Source organism: Lithobates pipiens, unplaced genomic scaffold (assembly GCF_037356315.1).
Source record: "Lithobates pipiens isolate NorthernLeopardFrog02 unplaced genomic scaffold, aLitPip1_a1.2 Scaffold_18, whole genome shotgun sequence".
Taxonomy (NCBI): Eukaryota; Metazoa; Chordata; class Amphibia; order Anura; family Ranidae; genus Lithobates; species Lithobates pipiens.
In genome coordinates this window covers 31368933-31383595 of record NW_027507758.1, presented here as the reverse complement: position 1 = coordinate 31383595, position 14663 = coordinate 31368933, and the positions used below count along the sequence as shown (strand labels likewise).

Below are 14663 nucleotides of genomic sequence, written 5' to 3'. Positions count from 1 at the left end.
GTGACAGCCCTGGGACCTACGGAAGGAGTATCTCACCACTGGAGTCCCTAAGTGATACAAGAACCAATGGGTGGCAAGACCCCTTAAGCCAGATACACGGCCAAATATTGGGAGACAACAGAGGGTTCAAATAAATAAATAAATAAATAATAATAAAAAAAAAAAACGAACAGCCAACATTCAGCCCGTGTGTATGTTGCTCTGTGCAACAGAAGCTGGTAGTTTGTCCGGGTTCTGTCAGATGTGTGTGCTGGAAAACCAGCAGCCGATCGACTCCCGATCAGCGCATTCAGCCAATAGCAGAGAGCGCTGATCAGAGTGCTCTGGCAGGGGGCATCTCCCTGTCAGAACACAAAAGCTCAGTGGGGGGGAGATCGCTGACCTAAACTCGCACGGTTAGTACAGCTGCTCCGACCAGAGCAGACAGTCTTTTCATTAAAAAAAAAAAAAAGAAGAAAACCCCCGATTAGTGTGTACCCGACTTTACAATGCATGAACGACAAACCTCTATCCGTACAAATGAAAATTTCCTAAACAAAATAAAAAAAATTTAATAAAAAAAGTTTGAAACCAACAATGGTGGTCTTTTTCAGTCTTCCATTTGCAACCCACCATACTATTTAGCTTTGGTGTTATGTTCATATGGGGAATCCACTGTAGTGCACCATTGGAAGGGGTGTATTTAGTCAATAACAGAGAAGTACTTTTGTGAACACTTTTTTGGGTTGCTCAAATTAAGTGAAGAAACTTCTAAATGTCCCACCTCTTCTCCATAACCTATATGAATGAAAGCAGTAGATCAGTCATTTCCTATCTCAATCTAACCATTCGCTATGAAACACTACATTTATTGAATCAGTAAATTTACACTAAAGGAAATAATTTTTCGTGAGCCTTAATATAGCCCCTTCCTTTACTGAAACCAAATCCATGAATTGAGGCATTCACAGATCTCTATATACTTCAGCCATGGAAGCAGCAAGGCCCAAAGTTCCACTTGAAGCACCCTATGGTTGCTGCCCTCTACACCAGCCTCTCCCAACCTTTCCGGTCTCAGGGAACCCCCTGCTAAATAGGACTATGCCTACAACTCATGACACATTAGTGTCGGTCAGTGGGAAGATTGTTCCTTACGCTATGGTCACTGGAAAGAAATACACCGTTACATACAGCTAAAAAGATCAATGGTGTCATTGGGAACTTATCCGAGAGGTAGAAGCTGCTCATTGCTCAGGGAACCCCCAACAACCTCTGATGGAACCCTGGACTACACTTTATTCAGAACATCCTACACATGGCAATGGAGACACTTTACTGTAGTACTTGTCCATGCAAAGTCCTACATAGAGGGCTAGGCACCAGCCTCTGCATACCAAAATTATGAAATGTATTACATTGGAATAACTTAATAAACCATGTTCAGCAAATACCAAATAAATGTCTCCATATTCACAGATTTAAAAAAATAAAAATAAAAGTCAATACAGCCTACAGAAGTAAGATTTATGGCATGATTATACCAGGTAAAAAACCATGGGAAATGCTGCCGACTTATTTTTGAAAGTTCAGTTTCTAAGGATTCACTCCACAGCAGCTGTGCAGTTCTAAGCAGGGGACTAAATCACACTAAAAAGTAGTGCATGCTGTACTTTTAGTGCAGGAGCCCAGGCATTTTGCCTTTTCTTGCAGTGGAACTGTGCTAGAATAACTGACCAATGCAGTCTTACCACACCCCGTGTGAATGTACCCCAAGACCCTTTGCACACTGAGGGCGTTTTGCAGGCACTATAGCGTTAAAAATGGCGCCTGCAATCCGTCCTCAAACAGCTGCTCCATTGTGAACGCCAGAGGGCGTTCACACTGGAGCGGTGCGCTGGCAGGACGTCAGGAAAAGTCCTGCGAGCAGCTTCTTTGGAGTAATGCGTTTACCGCTCCTCCATTGCTCCTGCCCATTGAAAATCAATGGAGCAGCGTGGCTATACCGCCGGCAAAATGCCACTATTGCGGCACATCGTGGGCAGTTTTAACCCTTTCTCGGCCAATAGCGGGGGTTAAAAGCGCCCCCGCTAGCGGCTGAAATGCACGGCAAATCCGATGGTAAAAATAGCGGCATTTACCAACGACGCTACGGGTGGCAGTGTGAAAGGGGGGTCTAATGATTTTTAGATCACAGCTGGCAAGTTACTGACTTGGAACAAGCATGCAGCCAGTGAAGTCAGCTTCCACCTACCATATTATGTCAGTTACTTACACATAGGGAGACTGGATAGTACAAAATCTGGTGCAGCTGCGCATGGTAGCCAATCAGCTTCTAACTTTAGCTTGTTCAATTACGCATTGACAAAGTAACTGTAAGCTGATTTCTATGCAGAGCTGCACCAAATTTCGCTCTCTTCAGTTTTAGTAAGGCCCGAGTCACGCCTATACATTTTTAGTGCATTTTTCAGATTTGCTCTACAGCCCATTTAATATGGTTTCCAATGGAACACGTCCTGTAGAGCAAATCTGCAAAATCCACCAAAAATGCATCGGTGTGAATCAAGCCTAAATCAACCCCCCCCGTGGAACAGGTATTAAACTTTCACGAGTTGGTAGTTCCTCTATTAGTAACCAATCACAATTATCTCCAGGGTCAACGTTTTAAAAGCAAGCATAGCATTTGGACATCTGGCACAGGTAACTGCACTGCTCTGTAAAATAAGACCAACATTTGCTTTCTGATAAAGTGGAGCATGCATAGACCCTACCATAATAAGTTTTTGGGGGGTTTAAAAAAAGTATATATATATATATATATATATATATATATATATATATATATATATATATATATATATATATATATATATATATATATATATACATATATACACATACACACATATACACACATATACACACATATACACACATATACACACATATACACACACATATGTATACAAAATAAATAAAAAATAAAACAGCTGCACCAATAGACCAGACACAGGATACATGCCAATTAGCCTCGTCATTTTTTTTCCCCCTTTATAATTACACTGAAATAAACCAGATAAATGACACATCAATGAAAAGACAAGAAAACTGCCGCGTTTAATTATGATGAAAGAAAAAAAGTATTTCTAAACGGCTGCAGCTGCCTTCACTTGGTAAGCAAGGATGAAAAAAAGTGGCATCTGCTAGCACTAAAAATAGCCGCCTGCACCTCGGTCTTCCATGTAAAGCTCCCACAGCGGGACACCAAGCCCACATTGTACCAGAAATCAGAATACTAGTCATCACCAAACCGGAGATTTTTTTTTTTCTTAAAACAGAAAGTAAAAGAAGTTTTCACAAGCATGCATGCTAAAGCAAGATCTACTAAAAGTAATATACAAAAAGTCATCTAGGAGCAGCAATGTTAACCAGCATTCAAGCATGCAGCAGAGCACGGAGCGAGGGCACTTTGTGGAGGCCATAGGGGTAGTTCAGAGGATGCACTGACCAGCTTTGGAGTCCATCTTGAGGCTTGCCGCATGCAGGGAGACCTTCCACAGCTGACTGACTGGAGCTCCTTTCACTTCCTGCTGGAGCGTTCAGGAGGTCAGAAAGAACACGTAATTGCCTGCTGTGCGACTCAGCCATGGACAGAACACACCCCTCCGACCCCAGACTACCAAGCTGCTGAGCCACCGCATTCAGTCAATGAGAGAGCTGCAAGCATTACACAAGCAGGGCACATGGAGGGGGGAGGGGGGGAGAACAGTACAAAGAAGTTCTGCCAAATTCCTTTCCTTGCCCAATGCATGATCTTTCTACAGAAAAAAGAAAGACGCCTGCAACCTAAAAATATTGGGCAATACAGTCAGCTAAACACAGTTCAGATACCCACACAAAGGGGGGTCCATTAATTTAGGAATGGTCACACTAATTGAATGCCCAATATAGACCATCACCATAAATAAGGATGCAAGGAACTGCCTATTACAAATTTAGGTCTCATAAAAACGTACGTATTTGCTTGAAAACTCACCATATAAAAGGATACACTATACTACCAAAAGTATTGGGATGCCGGCTTAACATGCACATGAATGTTTAACCACTTCCCACCCGCCATATAACAGAATGATGTGCGCAAAGTGGTTAAAGTGAATGTAAACCTTCGTTTTTTTTTAAACCACAAACATATCATTACTTACCTCCACTGCAGTTCGTTTTTCACAGTGTGGACCCGATCATCATCTTCTGGGGTTCCTCAAACGCACTCGCAGCTCCTCCTCACATCGGTAAACCCTCTGAAAGAAGCGCTCTCCCTGGGGGGGTTACCTTGCGGGTGCGCTCCCGAGTTCTGGCATGCTGTGTCTATGGATGCAAATACTGACTTTCCCCCGCGTCATTGGATTTGATTGACAGAAGCTGGAGCCAATAGGTGCGCTGCTATCAATCTATCTAATCAAGGGCAGAGAACCCTGGGCAGAGGGGAAGAGCGCATCTCCGCCGAGGGAACAAACAGGCTCAGGTGAGTAAAACGGGGGGGGGGGGGGGGGGCTGGTCAGTGTCAGGTTTTTTCACCTTAATACATAGGATGCATTAAGGTGAAAACACAAGGGTTTAAAACTCCAAGTTATCCTGGCATATGATATCCAGCAGGATAATCTGTGATCGCAAGCCCGCAGCGCGGCGAACATTGGCGTGGTGTGTTAGTCTGACACTCCGCATCACCGATCTCGGTAAAGAGCCTCTAACGCAGGCTCTTTACCATATGGAGGGGTCTGCGCTGGATGCCCACCCAGGACCACCGGGTATGCCCACCCAGGACCACCAGGTATGCCCATCAGTGCCCATTAGAGGTGCCAATCAGTAATGCCTATCAGAGCCATCAGTGCCCCCTATTAGCGCCCATCAGTGAAGGCGACAAAACACTTGTTTACAAACTTTTATAGACAAACAAAAATAGAAAACATTTTTTCAAAATTCAAAAAAGGAAATAAACTGCACATAGAATAACCTTTATCAAAATGCAAACATATGCCTCATTTCCACTGAGCGGATTGGTTCGGTACGCCATTTTGAGTGTTTCCATTATGAAAGCAGCCCATACAACAGAACCATGCCACACCATTCAGGGCCCTGCTTCAGATGTGGGGCCATAGAAAATGGTACGGTACTGTTAGGGCAGACCTGCCCTGTTTCCCAGAAAAACAGATCTAGAGTGATTGTCGGTGATGGCTGCAATATAAGCCCTAGTTAAAGTCCTTGTAGGTCTTATTTTTGTGGAAACAGGGTAGGGCTTATTTGGGGGGTAGGGCTTATATTGCAGCCAACACCGACAATCACACCAGGTCTTATTTTCGGGGAAACAGGGTACTAGCATCACACAATACATTCCACTGATTGGCGGACAACCTCAACGCTCACGTCAAAGGCATTTTTTCTAAATCCCGTATGGCCCCTTAGCGGTCCGGCTTGCAGAGAAAACGCTCACCTGAATAGGCCGGACCATTCTAAACCTTCCAAACTGTGCCGACCCGAACTGTTCCGCTCAGTGAAAACAAGGCAGAAGTGAGCAATTAGAACGAGATCATCTCAAACCTACAATTGCAGAAAGCAGACGGCACTCCGCAATTATGGATTTCACTGCACATCAGTCATCAATCCCACAGACACACAATAGTGACATGGAGGACACGTTGGCAGATGATGCAAAATTCAAGCCGTTCATTACTCTCAAAACAACATCAGTCTCCAAGTGAAGGCTGGAAATACAAGTGCTACAACTTTACTAGCCTGAGTTGCAGAACAAAGCAAAAAAAAGAAACAAAGTAGTGCTACTAAGCAACACCAGAGTAAAACAAGCCAATTACCATAACAAATGTCCTTTTCACTGGAGAAATAACTGCACAGATTTCAGGTAGATGGCCAGTAGAAAGCTGTCAGATCCACAATCACAATCCAAGAAAACAATAGATGCCTCAGGGCAACCTATTGTGTTTAGCCCATGGAGCAGGCAAGGTTGTCTCCGGAGGAAACAATAGCAGTCAGACAGGAATAGAATCTCTAACCTGTGCTGGAGAGTCCCACAGCCATTATTAGCTTATCACCAGATCTAGGCAGGTCAGTAGACCATCCTGTATAGCCTAGGGGGCAAATCTTTAAAAATCACAAGCTGATTATCTAAAACACAGGTGCAGTGGTAAAAAATAAAAATACTCTAGTAGATCAAAGAAATACAACCTACCTGTTTAGTACTGCAGTTTGTTATCCAGGCATTGGCATAGTGTGGCCTTTCCCAAACTTTGTTTACTCCCAGAAGAACCCCAAAGAACTTTCAGTTCTCTTGGAAACCTTATTGAAACCAACCACAGCTGCACGATTAATCGTTAAAAAACGTGATCTCGATTCACCCCCCCCCCCCTCCTTCTGATCTCTCCCCCTGAGAGTAGGCGATTCTTTCATATAAACAAGTGGAGAGATTATTTGCTCACTCAGCTGTCAAAAGAAAGCATCCCGGGCAATCTGCCAAATGTAGAACTTGAAACATTGTAACTAACTTACTTCTTAGATCAAAAGGGAAAGAACTTCTTTAGTAAACAAATAATCTGGGCAGTCTGCCAAGCTTTCAACCATGTGTAAATGCAGGAAGTTTAACCACTTAAAGTCTTTTCTGACACTTAAAGAGGAAGTAAACCCTAATGGGTTTACTTCCTTTGTCTCCCTGCAAAGGTAAAGCATAATGGGCTACTATGCATCGCATAGTAGCCCATTATGTGTCACTTACCTGACACAGGAGCCAGCGATGTCACCGCTGTCCCCTGTAGTCCGCCGCATCCATCTTCTTACGGGTAGCGCTGCTCCGGCCACCCACAGCACCGGAGCAGCGATGACGTCACTTCCGCGCATGGGAGCCGCCACTAATGGCATAACGCCGATAGAACACCTGCGTGCCGCTGTCTACGGCACATGCTGTAAATATCTCCTAAACCGTGTAGGTTTAGGAGATATTTCTTGGACCTACAGGTAAGCCTTAATCTAGGCATACCTGTAGGTCAAAGTGGTTTGTAAGGGTTTACAACCACTTTAAAGGAACCTATTTAGAAAATGAAAAACAAAGCTTTACAACCCCTTTAAACCTCAATTGGAATACTTAGTTTAGCTCCGAAAACCTTGTGAAAAAAATATCAAGATGATACAAGTCTAAAGACGATCAAGACTTCAGAAACGACCTCACTGGTGTATTTATTGTACTACTTGGATGTGCTTTGCAAACATCTCTCCGTGTCTAATAGAATTCAGATCAAGGTAGACTTAAATTTTTATGTTTAAGATGGCTCTTGTACCGAGTTCAGTACTTCTTTTGTAACTTTTTCGGTTTCCCTTTTTCACCTATAAAATTTGAAGGTGGAGTTGAATCAGATTTGGTGCAGTGTTATCTCCTGCATCAAAAACCTATATTCTGAGATTACTGGTAGAAGATGCATTACACCAGACATTCTTAATTGGGGTTCATTGGAACCAGAGGTTGCTAGTGGTTCTTTGAGCTTTGGCTGATTGACCTCCCATTTGATTGGGGCCTTCACATCTCTGGTGCCAACCTCACCTTTAGTGATCTATAAGGGTGGCATTCTGACTACCACTGTTGGAGTTGCACTCCTACTGATCACCAATATTGGGGGCATTTTTTTCCCCTTTGACTCCAATTAGAGCTGCACGATTCTGGCTAAAATGAGAATCGTGATTTTTTTGCTTCGAAGATAGATCACGATTCTTGCGGCGTATCATCTTTCACATTAAAACAGAATTGTGCTAACTTTACTGTTTTTTTTTTTTTTATTGATGTGCATTTTTCCCAAAAAATTGCATTTGAAAGACTGCTGGGCAAATACAGTGTGACATAAAATATTGCAGCAATTATTTTATTCCCTATAGATTAAGGCTTACCTGTAGGTCCAAGAAATATCTCCTAAACCTACATGGTTTGGGAGATATTTGCCAAAAGGCAGGCACCGCTGTCTACGGCGCATGAGCTGTAGACAACGGCACACTGAGCGCGCTGTGGTCAACGGCAGTATGGCGCGAGTGGCGGCTCCCGTGCGCATGCGCAGGAGTGACGTCATCGCGGCTTCGCCGAATGACGGCAGCGGAGCGGCGAGACCCACCGAGAAGATGGATGCGCCAGACTAAAGGGGACAGCGGTGACTTCTGTGTCAGGTAAGTGGCACATAATGGACTACTATGCGATGCATAGTAGTCCATTATGCTTTACCTTTGCAGGGAATGAAAGAGGAAGTAAACTCATCAGGGTTTACTTCCTCTTTAAGCTAGTGCATTGTTGGTTCACTTACCTTTTCCTTCAATTTCCCTTCTAAATGTTTTTTTTCCTTTGTCTGAATTTCTCACTTCCTGTTTCTCCTCCATAAACTTCACACCATCATCCGAGCGGTGCTTAGTCAGCCAGAACAGCTTACTGAGGAGGAACAGGAAGCGAGAAATTCAGACAAAGAAAAAAAAAAAAACTTTTAGAAGGGAAAAAAATCGAAGGAAAAGGTAAGTGAACCAACAATGCAGTAGCTTAAAGGAACCCATTTATAGAATTAAAAAAAATGAACCTTTACAACCCCTTTAAAGTGGATGTATACCCACCACTCACCCAGTATAAAACGAATACCACAGTAATAATGCATACTGTGTTTCCCCGAAAGCAAGACCTACCCCGATCTTCGGGGAGGGTTGAAATACAAGCCCTACTCCGAAAATAAGCCCTAGTTTAAAGTGGTTGTACACAGCTAGAATCCACCCTATTACAGTATAATATAAACATAAAAAGGTGTGCGTTTCTGTAATCTAATGGAGTCAAATACCTTCGTTATAACAGCGCTCAAAGGGCTAATTTTTGGGGAAACACGATTTCCCCCTGCTCTCCTACCTCCTACCCCCCCCCCCGCCCCCCTGCAGTGCCCGGAACTGGGAAGACAGCTCAGGAAGCACCCAGCAGCGCTACAAGGAGATATTTAACATAGAGGACAGAAACACACCTTTGTGAGGATTCTAGCATTTTACAACCAAGTTTACTTTGTTCACACTGACAGGCAGGGAGGGGGGGGGGGAGAGAAGACAGCACATAAAATGGCAAGCCCTACCCTGAAAATAAGCCCTGATGTGTTTTTGGCTGCAAAAAATTAACAACCTGCCGACCAGCCGCCGCACTTATACTGCGGCAGGTCACCTCTCCTGCACGAACTGACTTACCCGTATGTCGGTCCGTGCATGGGAGATTGCAGGAGCGATCGATGTACACAGAAGCAGAATGGGGATCTGCCTTTGTTAATAAGACGGATCCCCATTCTGACAGGGGACATCCCAGATCTGCTGTTCCCAGTGATCGGGAACAGCGATCTCTCTCATGTCCAAGGCAGCCCACCCCCCCCCCCCCCACAGTTAGAACAAGCTGAGGAAACACGTTTAACCCCTTGATCGCTCCCTACTGTTAACTCCTTCCCTGCCAGTGTCATTTATACCTTGACCAGTGCATTTTTATAGCACTGATATCTGAAATGTCACTGGTCCCCAAAAAGTGTAATTTAGGGTCAGATTTGTCCACCGCAATGTTGCAGTCCCGCTAAAAATAGCAGATTGCTGCCATTACCAGTAAAAACAAAAAAATTAAAATAAAAGTCCCTAAATATATCAGTTTGTAGACGCGATAACTTTTGTGCAAACCAATCAATATATGCCTATTGCGATTTTTGCCAAAAAATATGTAGAATACACATTGGCCTAAACTGATGAAGAAATTGTTTTTTTTTTTGAGCAGAAAGTAAAATAAAAAAAATAAAAATAAAAATAAATAAATAAATTCTCTTCAAAATGGTTCTCTTTGTTCATAGTGCAAAAAATAAACCGCAGGAGGTGATCAAATACCACCAAACAAAAGCTTTATTTGTGGGGGAGAAAAAAAATAAAAATAAAAAGGACATCAATTTTGTTTGGGTACAACGTCACACGACCGCGCAATTGTCAGTTAAAGCGACGCAGTGCCGTATCGCAAAAAAAAAAATAGCCCGGTCATTAAGGGGGCAAATCCTTCCGGGACTGAAGTGGTTAATATAAGACCCGGGCTAATTTTTGGGGAAACACGGTATATACATGCAAGCTTCTTGCATGTATCCCTACCTTGCAAAATGTCACCCCCTTCAGCAGGAGAAGCCCCTGCAAAACTCTGGAATCGGTGGGTGGGTCTGTTTGCCGAATTTTGAGCAACAGCCAGTCAAAACTCAGGAAAGGCACCACATGGCTTCAGCATGCCCAATCATGCTGAGGTGTGGAGCAGCCAATCCTGGGAGAGCTGAAGAAAGGAGGGGCGATGTGAAGCTGAAATCCTAACACTCTCCCTCTGCCCCTTCGTGAGATAAAGAGATCAGGTGTCAGTCACCGCAGTGGGGGAGGTGGCAACACAAACTTATTACTGTCTTTTTTTAATCTTACTACAAAAATACAAGAGGACTGCTCAGAGCTGGATTAACTTTGTGGCAAGACTGGGCACAGATGACTTGACATCCTCTACTGTACCAGGTAGAAGTCTTTTTTTTATTTTTTCTCTTAATGAAAAGTCAGGTTTACATCCACTAACTAAAGAGAATCCGGACCTCCCTTCTGCTGGTGCTCCCTCTAGTGATACACCCCAGAATTATTTTTTCCCCCCGCAAATGTCCCCACTGTTTGCTCATTTTTACAATCATATGGATCAAACCCCATCAAAAAGGTTTTCTTTGTAGTTCTGGCCAACACTGCACCACCTCCAGGAAAATCATCCGCATTGTACACCGGTGTGTCATAAACGCACATTAAAGTTATGCAAATGCATTAAAGTGGTTGTAAACCCTTACAACCAACTTTGACCTACAGGTAAGCCTAGATTAAGGCTTACCTGTAGATCCAAGAGATATTTTCCAAAAGACAGGCACCGCTGTCTACGGTGCTTGCGCCGTAGACAGCGGCGCGCAGGTGCACTGAGCGCGCTGCTGTCAACGGCGATATGCCACGAGTAGCGGCTCCCGTGCGCATGCGCGGGAGTGACGTCATCACGGCTTCGCCGAATGACAGTGGCGGAGCAGCGAGACCCACGAGAAGATGGACGCTCCGGACTACAGGGGACAGCGGTGACTTCGCTGGCTCCTGTGTCAGGCAAGTGACACATAATGGGCTACTATGCGATGTATTGTAGTCCATTATGCTTTACCTTTGCAGGGAAACAAAGAGGAAGTAAACCCATCAGGGTTTACTTCCTCTTTAAAGCAGATCTTTGCCCCATTGATCCTGCCAGTTCCCCTGGGTCCCTGATTCAAAATTGACCATGGGAAGCACAGAAGGCCCATGCTGATGTGGTTAGTTTGCATCTCTGATGACTTTCAGGAGTTACAGGACAGCCTGCTGACGCACAGCATTCCTACATCTCTCATGGTCAGTTGTGTGACCACGGCCCTCCCACTCCTTTCTTCTGCTGCTCTGCAAGGATTGGCTGTTCCACACCTCAGCATGATTTGGCATGCTGAAGTCATGTGGGGACTTTTCTGGGTTTTGACTGGATGTTAGAGATCATAGCAGAAGTTCAGTGTAAGAAATACACAGGAGAAAATGCACATTGATAAGGGGAGTGTAGAGGTGGGTTGAGGAGTCTACTGACATCACGACTCCACCCACCGAGCTCCAGACAACAGACCCACCCACAGAATATGCAGTTTTTCAGGTCTCATAGCAGACAGAGGGGAGACATTTGACAGAGAAGTATACATGCAGGAGGCATCTATATCCTTCTGGATAACAATATTGCAGTAGTTTAGAAAGGATGAGAGTGGGTTTACATCCACTTTAATATCGCACACGCACACACGCGTTAGCTAATCCCATCCACGTGCCAGTCTGCTGCCTGTGACCAAGACATAGATGGGGTACTTTAACTCTAGTAGGGGGATGTGTCAGTTTTGAAGGGGCGGACACAGAGGGACTGGTGAGGCTGTGATGTCATTTGCCAGTCACAATAAAAGGAAAGTTAACAAAAAAAATGTATTTAGACATGTAAATGTTTAGGCAAGCGGGCGGCAGGTACAGGCACAATCACTCACATGTACGCGACGGCCTTCTTACAGGTTTGAGGTACACACACACACACCTCCTGCTGACCTGGGCTGTGATTGGATGCTTCACGAGTTTGGCACTAGGTTTTAGCCAATATTGGCTAAAACCTGCTGATTGGCTGTGTCCAATCACACACAGTTCTGCGTTTTCAAACAGAACAGCGTTTAGACACAGCATTAAGCTCTTAATTGCCCCTAGAAGTTAACCCCTTCCCAGCCAGTATTATCACTGATCACCATTAATGCCACTAGCAAGGTCGGTGTCTGTTAGTGACCCTCCCAGATAGTGTGTTAGCTCCAGACTGCTCGCCACCCTATAGCTGTGTAAAATTCCAACACACACACACACACACAGTTTGTAGACACTAGAACTTTCACACAAACCAATTCATATACACTTATTGGGGTTATTTTTGATACTAAAGACATGCAAAATACATTTGGCCTAAATTTATGAAGAAATTCATTTTTTTATTGGAAATGTAAAAGTAGAAAAATGTTTTTTTTTTTTGCAAACTTCAGTCCTCGTTTATATAATAAATCCAGGTGATCACAAACCACCAAAAAATTTATATAAATGTCTTTTGGGTACAGTGTTGCACGATTGCGCAATTGCCAGTTAAAGTAGCGCAGTGCTGAATAGCAAAACATTACATGGGGGGGGGGGGGGGGGGTGTAAAACCTTCCGGAGGTCAAGTGATTTACAAACACTTTAAGCTGGCCATACACATTTCAAATTTTTGCTGGTTCTACCTGGACTGGCCGATTTTCAAATCCATGTCTGGGCAGGCTGGCTGTACACAAGTTGATCCATCGTGTACAACCAGCCTGTTGGAAAATTTTCTATCAGTGTTGCTGGCTATAGCTGGCGGTGCTGATGAGTGTATTGTGATGGTGGGAAGACCTCCCCATTGTTAGGCTACAACAACGCAATGGGAGGGGTTATGCCCACCCACCTCAAATATGTGGATGGGGGAAGAGAGTCATTTTCTTTTATTCAACTGGTTGGAAAATAAATAAAAATGTCTCGCCCTAGGGGATTGCCGTAATGACAGTCAGGCATTGCTATTCAGCTCTAGATGACTTGATAAGATTATCAGCGGAGCCAGAGCAACCAGAACACCCAATAAAAGAGCCGACCTTCGCCTTGTAGTAAAGAATAGCAAGCTGTCATAACGAGTGACTAATAAGCTTGGTAAACCCTAAAAGTTTATATTATCTGAATCTGGGGTCACAACTATATTCCCGCATGTGGACTTTGAATGGTATTTTAACAATTATTCCCTATATTTATTGAGCTGTAAACAAAAAAAAAACAAAAAACACAAAAAAACAAACCAACAACATTCCAACATTCAATGTGGATGGTGAAATCCTTCCCACAAAGTCTTACCTGCCGGCAGAACACTATGATCAGCGTTACCAATTGTTCGCTACAAAACCCAACAGGCTGCTTGTACACAAGTCAATAGATAGACTTGTGTACAGCCAGCTAGCCCATACATGGATCAAAATCTGGCCAGTCTGACCTGGCTGCATTGCACTCCATGTTTGGCCAACTTAGGCTCGGTTCACATATATGCGAATTAGACGCGTTTTTAACCACATCCAAATCACATAACATGTGAATCGGACCGGATTTCAATGGAGCCTGTTCACACATGTGTGGGGCTGGCTGCAGTGCGGTTTTAAATGGGGTCCTGTGCATTTTTGGGTCCGGTTCAAGTGCAAGTTCAGGTAAAAATTTGCACCTGAAGCAGTGAAGGAAAAAAAATAAATAAATAAATAAAAAAAAAAAAAAAAACACGAGACGAAACGGATATTGGCACATATTTTGGCAAAAAAAAAAATACAAAAACATGCATTTATTTTTTGCACAGAAGCATGCAAAGCACTGCACCAGATAAGTGCAAAGGGTGCAATGTCAGGCTCCTGCAAACACTGCCTACAGCTCTGTGCTTGTAACTTTTTATGGGCTGTCAGTTTCAAAGCTGTAGAAGTGTGAATGAACTAGGAGTATGCTAGTCAGCATGCTGGCAGTCCACAAAGTTTGGGTTCACACTGGTGGGATGCGGGGGTGTCAATGTAAAGTTAATGACACCCCCAGATCAGTTCGCAGATAACAGTCCAGGAATCTGATTGCATAGGTGTGAACACCCAATACGATCAGATTTCAGCCAGTTTTATGGATGAATTGGCATCGCACAGACATCACATGTGATCTGTACAGGCATGCGGTGTGAATCACATGTGACGTCTGATCACACAAGTGAGAACCCAGCCTGAAAACTACAAGTCTGTCTGCCACAGATCTCTGTGGCAGGTGGAGCGCAATACAGCCACGCAGATTTCACATTGTGACCGCATCAGAGAGGAACCCTGCCTGCTGTCACAGTGATTGGGGGGGGGGGGGGTCAGCTGGAACACCCACCCTTGCAATTAGCTCGGGGCAGGAAGCCCCATTGAGAAAAGGAGGCAGACAGCTCAAGTAGCCTTTTGCATCCACTTGCATCTAAATTATTCATGCAGCGATTACCTGTGAATGATCAG

General features: G+C 44.0%; 1 protein-coding gene across 7 annotated transcripts in view; it reads right to left on the bottom strand.

The window, feature by feature from the left end:
* Window positions 1–14663, bottom strand: part of RTN4 (reticulon 4) — a 109710-nt gene that overhangs the window by 37158 nt on the left and 57889 nt on the right. Inside the window, exon 1 of one of the 7 annotated variants that reach the window (XM_077485539.1) lies at window positions 3485–3659. The exons of the other annotated variants lie outside the window; for them this stretch is intronic. Within the exon in view, the coding sequence (XP_077341665.1) occupies window positions 3485–3500 (16 nt within the window). The 5' untranslated portion in view covers window positions 3501–3659. Of the gene's footprint in view, window positions 1–3484; window positions 3660–14663 lie in introns of those variants that run through there. 7 annotated transcript variants of the gene reach the window in all.